This window comes from Epinephelus moara, chromosome 13, assembly GCF_006386435.1.
Source record: "Epinephelus moara isolate mb chromosome 13, YSFRI_EMoa_1.0, whole genome shotgun sequence".
In the NCBI taxonomy this organism is placed as follows: Eukaryota; Metazoa; Chordata; class Actinopteri; order Perciformes; family Serranidae; genus Epinephelus; species Epinephelus moara.
Genome location: NC_065518.1, coordinates 1,715,899 through 1,724,758, shown reverse-complemented (window position 1 = coordinate 1,724,758; position 8,860 = coordinate 1,715,899). Strand labels below are relative to the sequence as shown.

At 39.5% G+C, this 8,860-nt stretch overlaps 3 protein-coding genes across 3 annotated transcripts in view; 1 reads left to right on the top strand and 2 right to left on the bottom strand.

Annotated features, from left to right (window-relative positions):
- Window positions 1-8,860, bottom strand: part of plaub (plasminogen activator, urokinase b) — a 396,726-nt gene that overhangs the window by 201,227 nt on the left and 186,639 nt on the right. The window lies entirely within an intron of this gene.
- LOC126399490 (uncharacterized) overlaps window positions 4,065-8,860 on the bottom strand; it is an 11,823-nt gene continuing 7,027 nt past the window's right edge. The window contains exon 5 of the mRNA XM_050059502.1: window positions 4,065-4,575. Within this exon, the coding sequence (XP_049915459.1) occupies window positions 4,326-4,575 (250 nt within the window). The 3' untranslated portion in view covers window positions 4,065-4,325. The remainder of the gene's footprint in view (window positions 4,576-8,860) is intronic.
- The window catches only part of ccr10 (chemokine (C-C motif) receptor 10), a 27,131-nt gene continuing 25,737 nt past the window's right edge, over window positions 7,467-8,860 (top strand). Inside the window, exon 1 of the mRNA XM_050059469.1 lies at window positions 7,467-7,812. The gene's annotated coding sequence lies outside the window, so the exon portion shown is untranslated. The remainder of the gene's footprint in view (window positions 7,813-8,860) is intronic.

Here is an 8,860-nt window from a genome sequence, read left to right as displayed (position 1 = left end):
GCAGATTGTGTTGCTAAATTCCTAAACGTCTTCCAATTCTTCTGCTTGTTGCTCAGAATTGCCTAAAAATGCCCGGACCCGACCCATCACTGCGCAGCAGCTATAATTAAACTTGATTTCTCACCTGGAGAGCCAATGTCCAGAGCTATGACTCGTCAGGAAGTGTCGTTTTGGCCATTGTCTTTGTATTGTCTGGATTGTGGGTCGATTAGCCCAGAATATTTCTTGATCTCAACAATGAGTCTCTCCTCACTCATCATTTGTCACACATGAGACACAGAGACAGCTTCAGAATTCTCTTTATACATCAGTGGTCCGGAGAGGAGCCGAGCTGCCACAGGAGCTGAGAAAAGAGCTGCTACGGGAGCTGGTTTGTACAAGCAGAGAGCGAGTGGGGGAAAATGCACAGGGTGGCACATCCAGGAGCGCTGATGTGTGTCTAGCATGCTGCCTGTGTATGGATATACATTGAAAATAACAGCGGCATATTTTTTCACACCCTCGTTCACCACTGGTGTGATTTTGCCTTAAGCCAATTATTGGAGCAAGTATCATAAGGTCCGGGGGCCGGGAGCACAAAGCACCTTAAGTTTGACACTTAAGGTTTAGTTTTTCCTTATCTGAGGAAATTAATTAAGAGTGTTGCGCACAATCCCCCAATCCCAAATGGATCCCTTACAGACTCATTGACTCAAGCCCTAAGCCCTTACAGACCTAGGACCAATTCCATTTCTTCCCCTTAGCCCTTGTCTTGGCCCTTCCCCTTGGTTTTGCACATTCACGTGAGGGGAAGTGGGGTCCCAATTCTCCGTCAGGTTAGCTCTTAAGCTCTTAGGGCTTGAGTCAACGAGTCTATAAGGGATCCATTTGGGATTGGGGGAATCTCTTAAAAGGTTTCCTTAGTCAAGGAAAGACGTGAAGAAATTAACTGCACTGAACGAGATTTTACAGCAGTCAAATTCTACTCTTATCATGGACACTTTAGGGAAGCCGCAACATCAGAGATGTGCGCCGCTATCTCATCCTTCTCTTGTTGGGACGGGCACTTACATGGGCACAGGTGAGGGTGTTTGAAACCGGCACACAGTTGACTTCTGTACATGAAATACCTCGCCAATAACTGATTGGAAAGATCCCGTTGTGTAAAAGCGCAAAGCAATCATTAGTTGTGACAAGGCTGGAAGAGCGCAACTCCGGAAAGTTGAGTGATCCAACTCGAATTCTTAAATTGACCTCCTCAAATCTATAGTACAAAATCAGTTGCTCATCATTAAGGGTGTCCTTCGGGTTCTTCCAGTCGTGGTACACTCTCAGGACACCTTCAGTTGGTTCCTTGTTCCTTCCTTACTTTGGTTGCTAAGGTGCTCTGTGCCACAGTTTAACAAACTTTAAGCAATTCCTTAAGTATAAGACCAAGAAAAGGAGAAAAACTTAAGGAAATTTTTAGATTTAAGGATGTTTTGTGCAGCTGATTTTATTTAAAGGAAACCTTAATTAGGATTAAAAGGAAAATTTTAACTTTAGGTGCTTTATGCAACTGTTCTCAGAGTTCCAGTCCGACAATGAGCTGATCTGAAGTGACAAATCATCAACAACTTGCAAAATATACAGTGACACATTTCTTGAGATAAGGGACAAAACATGTTGTACATAGAAAAGTTTTATTTATATCTAAAATAATAAATTCATATTATAAAGGTATGGAAAAAGTTGCATGTAAAGGAACTGACTTAACTTCACATTCAGAAAAATCATCCTGTCATTAGCAAGTGACAAACTGCCAACAAAAAGTGTTTAAAACTGTTATAAATGCACAAATATACATTTCAAACAAAGGGTGAGCATCATATGAAAAAATACACTCCAGACTTTATTTACTGAAAATAACAATTCACAGGTAGTACAGCGATGTGATCTGACAGAGATGTGACTCAGCCGGCCTGTGTCGGTATGTATAGTACATTGTTGTCAGAAGTACAAGGACAGTGAAGTATCTCTTCCTGTTTTTGCTCCACTCCAGCATACCAAGTTTGAAAACACCGTGTTTATGAGGTTAAAGCTCTGATTCACAGTGTTTGAGCGTGTTCACATCCTGACGCCACATATTTCCAGCGAAGACAAACATTAATGATTCAGCCGAATAATATTTTAGACAATAGAGCTCTTTCAACTTTGAGTTAAGAGAAGAAATGGTTTTGGGTTCATGGGGAGTTATGTGACACTGCTGACTTCCTTGATTATCCCACAGATAGCTGCACTCAAGATAAAAAGTGTTAATAAGTTAACTTTAGAGAGGCAGATTTTGTTACCTTTCCCTATAAAGCCAGGCTTGCTTTACCCCTGTTCTTTATGCTAAGACAAACTAACCCACTGCTGGGTTTAGATTCAGATTTAAAGATGGGGTAGGGAGTTTTATCTTAGTGTCACTGGGCAAAAATCCCATAATAAACTTTCATCATATTGTAGTTCAAGCAGTCTGAGAGAAAACGACACTTCTGCAACTCCTCTTGGCCTCCTCCTCCTCTTAGAAAATCTAGCTCATGATGGGAGACTCTGGCCAATCACAGGACATTTCAGAGAGAGAGGGCGTTCCTATTGGCTGTTCGACAAATGCAGATGTGTGTGCATGTCCCTTCAGATGGTGAAAGCCTGATTCATAGCAGATAATCTTGCAGAGAAAGTTGCTGTTCCAGTATTGGCAACAACTGCCTACACTGCAAAGCAACTCAAAAAAGGTAGACAGAGTTATATAAAAGAGAGTCTCTCCAAATCATGTTTAGTGGTATTTATTAGCAAGCTAGCTTTCCCTGTGTGTCACAATTGGCAGTGCACACTTAATCACCTCGGCAGGCTATGGTCACTTGCCTGCATTCACTCGTGTGTGACTGAACCCTACAGGAGAGTCTGACAATATACAGAACACAAAGGCCCTACCCCTACATTTGCGCGTTCCTTCGAGGGGTAGTTGCTTCCCAATTCCCTTTTGTGTGTAGGGGTAGGGGGCATAANGTCGTTCATCCAAAGAAGCATGATGAATATGGCAAACGTGATCAGTAGGGTGAATGAGACTCCATTGTAGATGTCGGTTGGAAATGTAGATGGCTCACAGCTTCCTGTTTAAAATAGTTACGTATGCGTGAACGTAACTGATGCGGTGACGTAGTGAGTGGTGTCCCAATTCCTAGGGAAAGATTTCTACCCCTACCCCTCATTGCTTCATTTTGAGGGCCAAGGGGTAGTGGGCAGTGGGGGGGTATTGGGATTGGGCCAAAATGTGTCAGTATCAGCGGAGTGTTTCAGAGATGGGGAGAAGACGTTGCTCATCGTTAAGCCTTCTGCTAACCAGAGCTAAAGGCTCATGGCTGCAGCTTCAAGGTCACGATTATGTAGCTAACGTTAGCTAGAGCCTCACATCACAGTGTCCTCCACACAAACAGACCACTATGCCAGAAGGAGAGTGGGTAGCAGCTCTGGAGACTGATCTCCAGTCAGTAGCTGCAGCATCCAAATTCAGCCAGTGCAAACTCGTACTGCGGGGAACTCAACAGCCTTGGCCCCTTGCTGGATCAGCAAACTTTCTGTTGCTGCTGTTACACAGGTTAGACCTGGTGCTGCCGCTGTCCACCAGCCTGCTGTGACATCAGGTGCTGGGGCGGGTTTGCGCTGGCTGAATTTAAGGTGCAGACTAAAGATCCATCTCCAGAGCTGCTGCCTGCTCTCCACCCAGGGAAACAGTCCACAGAGGCGGGGAGCGAGGCGGAGAGACAGTGTTGTGGCGAGCTGGCAAATCTTATTGGATTGATAAATAGAGAGTGAGCAGGACAAGGAGGGGCTGAGTGCAGCTTCACAATAAAATAAAATAAATCCATGCATTAGAAGCATCGGGTTACTGTATTTAGTGTGTGCATATGACTGTGGTCGTCTGGTGGGAGGGGCTTAGGACAGAGACAAGAGAGCTGCAGGAGCATAGTGTATTTTTTTTTTCCTTTCTAGATTTCTGCCTACCTCTTTAACTGGAAGATATTGTAGAATAAAAATAAAGCAAATAAGTTTATTTCCCAAAATGTTGAACTATACCTTTAATACATATTTAGTTAAACACGTATAAAAAATGTATAAAAGTAAAAAACTTCACATTTCTGGAGATTCATTTCACCCACATTTGAATTTATGATCGTTGTCCTCATTTCACAACTTCATAATTTACTCACCTTCTAACTTCCTACCAGACTGGTTATACAATATATACAGCACTGTCTGGAGCATATTCTCGTATATAACACACTCTGTAACACGAGGTTTACATGACGCAGGTCTGACATGACTCACTCTTGAATATTACTTTTCAAAACCACCAGATAAACCAGTACAGGGATGAGGCTGACCGGAATGAGAGTGAGGATGATCACCAGCCACTGAGGGGCGTCCACGAGCACAGGCAGCTCCTCTTTGGAGCAGTTGAAGAAGTAGGACGAGTGGATGTGAAGGAAGAAGTCCTGAATGTTGGAGTTCGGGTAATAACAGCCAAACGAGTTAGATATACTCTCCAAGCAGAACGTCATGTTGCTGTATGGTCTGGAACAGATGGAGAAACCAGTGTAATGAACACACCTTTGTGAAAATGATTGATCCTATTAATTAATAGTTTAAGTCATTTATCAAGCAAAGAGCGACAAATATTCTGTTTCCAGCTTATTTAATGTAAGGATGTTCCACTTTTATGTGTTTTATAACATTGTAATTGAACTTTTAGTAGCTTTAATGCCACACTGAGCCTTGATGGGCATTCTTTACTGTTTTCTGATGTTTTTATTAAGCAAATAATTGAGAGTATAATTGTCTAATGAATCAGTGACTGGGGGCCTAACAGTCAGAATTTAAATTTATAGTACTCTTGGTTCCACATGATATTTTGGCCTCAGTTTATTTGACATAAAGGGGCAGGAAAGCATCAAAAATATTTGTAACTATAGTTTTACAGGGACCTGTCTTTAACAAAGAGTAGATGGTTCACATTATATTGTGTAATGAGGTGATCTAATTTCACAGAAACACTGCTTTTCTGAAACTGGATACATCACTTGTGAAATGAAAGTCTTCAGTTGGATGTTGAAAAATGAGGCACATCTACTATCTGTGACTCAAACTGAGACTGTTGTGGTCAAACTATTTCCTGTTTGAACATAAACAGAGCAGAGATGATTGAGGCTGTGTGAGGGTGGGCCGGAGGAAGAGACCATCACTCATGTTTAAACCTGCATTTATACACTCAGCTGTCTGCTGGGCCCAGTGTTGATGATGGATATTTCCCGGTGCCACTGTTATGGTCCTTCACACACACTCAGCTTTTGACTTTACTATGTACAATGCACTGTTGCTTGCTTTAGTAAGCGAACCTAAAGAAAGGAATAACAACGTGTCAGTCCATCTGTCAACACTTTCTGACTTATCTGCTCTGTCTGTGGCTCTCAGTCTCAAGCCCATTGTTCCATACCAAGGAAATCTTTTATTTCATTTTTCATTTCATTAAAAAAAAAAGGAAAAAAAAAGGTGGGCACTGAAAATGTCACTCAAACAGGAGTAACAAGTACATTTGTTTGGGGCTATTTTATTTTGTCTGTTTTTGTATTTATTATATGTCCTCAATATTATTTACGTAAGCGTATTGCATTCACTTGACAAATAAAAAAAAGCCCTGTTTTTCGTGGTATTTTTTTTGTTTTTCGTGGTATTTTTTTGTTTTTCGTGGTAGTTTTTTAACGAGGAGACGAGATACTTCAAAATCTCGCAAGAAGCTCCCACCTGGCACCTGCAAGTGACCCCTGCATCCATGGTGACTCCTGCTCATGGATGTATTTTGCATCTGTGCTCCTGCTCCTAGACAATTTCAACTACGGGATCAATAAGGGTAAGGCACGTAATTAGTGAGACACAGGGTATGATAATCTAGCTAGGTTAGGTTAGGTTAGGTTAGGTTAGGTTAGGTTAGGTTAGGTTAATAACAACTTTAGCTGACAAACGTGTATGGGCATGATTTCAGTTGTCAGCTAACGTTGTTACAACCTGTTGCTAACCTAACCTGTTACATTGAGCGATAGACCTACACTAGAAGGATGCAGTCGAAAACATAGCTAGATTATCATACCCTGTGTGTCACTAATTACGTGCCTTACCCTTATTGATCCCGTAGTTGAAATTGTCTAGGAGCAGGAGCACAGATGCAAAATACATCCATGAGCAGGAGTCACCATGGATGCAGGGGTCACTTGCAGGTGCCAGGTGGGAGCTTCCCGCGAGATTTTGAAGTATCTTGTCTCCTCGTTCAGGAAAAAAAAATACCACGAAAAACGGGGAAAATTACCCAGAAAAACAGGGCTTTTTTTATTTGTCAAGTCAATGCAATATGCTTCTGTAGATCAATTTTTTATATGTGTTATATGTCTTTATTGTTATGCAAATGAAGCCACTGTCTTATGTTATTTCTGTATTTTTGCAAATAAACTTCTCAACTATGTTTTTAAAAATGTTATTCAAATAAAGCTATTATTATTATTATTATTACTAGTAGTAGTAGTAGTAGTAGTATATTATGTCCTTATTGTTATACATGATCAATCAATCAATCAAATTTTATTTATATAGCACCTTTAAAAACAAATCAGTGCCATTCAAAGTGCTTTACATTTTGATTGAAAAATACAGAGAATAAAAAAGTAAAATCAGAAAACGCACTGGGAAACTAATGCACACTGTGTCATACAAAATTTTTTTAAAACAATAATAGAAGATAAAAATCAAAACTACTGTGCTGCTGCTAAAAAAATAAAAAATAAAAAAAATATTTAAAATAACATGCAGGATAAAATATAAAATCAAAGTCAGGAGAATAGCAATAATAAAAAAGAAAAATACAGATAAGACCACTGAATAAAAACAAAAATAAAAATAAAATGCAGGATAAAATACAGAATAAAATAAGATATAAAAACAATCGGGGAAATAGCAATAAGACAAATACAGATAAATAGAATAATTATAAAACAATAGAACTAACGTAGGACACTACATAAAAGCCAGACTAAAGAGACGGGTTTTTAGCCTACGTTTAAAAGTGTCAATGAGTAGTAGCCAAACTGTTTTGTATTTCTATTATTGTGTTCACTTTTTTAATCCATGTTAATTTCTTATTAACTGTTTTAAAGCTATCACTATTAATAATAATAATTCCATTTATATTATTTCCATTATTATATTTCAAATTATTATTATTTGGTCGTTGCGGCCATTTTAAAAAATCTTTTCCGCGCTTTAAATTAAATTTCCCCAAATGAGCAAAACAGCGCCCCCCTGTGTTGTGGCAGCCTATAACCGTCAGTCTGTGTGGTCAAAAGTGGTATTGCAGTCTTATGAGTCAATCACGTCAGTCAAGTGAAGGAACGCACACAAGTGAAGATGTTAATCACCGACATTGCCTGTCTGTGGACGGACACACCTCTAGAAGAACCAACTCTGAAGTCAAGTGTGAACTAAACTAGTCGTATTTCAGCTTCACAGCTGAAGAGAAACAGCAAGATGAGAAAGTTAACGGCGTAAAGTTTGATGAAACAACCGGACAGTTAGCTAGTTTTTCCGTGATGCTAATGCTAGCTAACGTGAGCTAGCTAGCGAAGATGGAGGGAAAAGAGGAGGACCCAACGGTATGTCAACAAACAAACAAACAAACAACAACAACAAGTGCTGCTGGATATGATGTAATATGGATATTGATCACTTCGTCTTCACGACAGAGAAGGAAAATGGGATTCAAATAACGTGAGTCAAACACAACCTTTGTTTTCTGGTAGTTAAACGTCCCGCCGCGGATCTCTGTGTCTAACGGTTATTTAACGTCTCACTTTGGTCCTGTTGATGTGATGGAGGTTGTTTTACTGTATCTGTTTCTGCTGCTGTTTACAGTATATTAGTTTAACAGCAGCAGTATATTAGTTTAACAGCAGTAGGACCGAGCTGTGGAGTTTTGAAAGTTTTTGGAGTTTCTCCAGTTTTGCAGTTATGAGTCAGTCATTCACTCACCTGTGGATGTGTGTAATTTGTGACTGAGCCTGTGCAGGTGGGCTGCTAGTTGTTTGTGAGACTTGTGGCAGAATATCTAAGTAATGTTACATCACCTAAAATACTAGTACGATTTTAGGTACCTGTACTTTACGTGTATTTCCATTTGTCCATTATTTGGCTGCTTTATACTTCTACTCACATTTTGGATGGAAATATTGTAAGTTACATTTTGCTTTTGGGGAAAAATGGATACAGCATAGTATCGTGATATTTTTGTGTGACAATATTGTGTTGTCAGACAGAAACAGATTTTTTTATTAGATGGATTATTAATATTATTAATACAAATTAAACAGGAGGTAGCCTGCTAGAATAACTTTATCAATTGCTTTTTCAGTCCACTAGGTTCATTTTGCTGCTGCTGCTGCTGGAATGTCTTTTTTTGGTTGAAGCTAGATGAACAGAAAACTTAAAGAGGCAACAGACAGGATTAGTTTTTTTTAGCTTGGCGCCACCTAGCGTTAGTGGTGTTGCGTTGCACTGTCACAACGACCAAATTGAGCGTGGGGATCAGAGATAATCAATAATATGACTCTAATAGAATAAATAAGAGAGTAAAGTAAAGAATAAATAAAATAAATAAAATGTAGGCTGTAAAGCCACCAGTATACCTCTATGTATATGTAGAATGAGAAGGTGTGTGGACACTCTACTAAATAAATGAGTAAAGAGACCGAGCAACAATTATCAGATTTATCTGAAGAAAAAACAAATAGTAATGCAAATAATTATAGCAGAATGCACA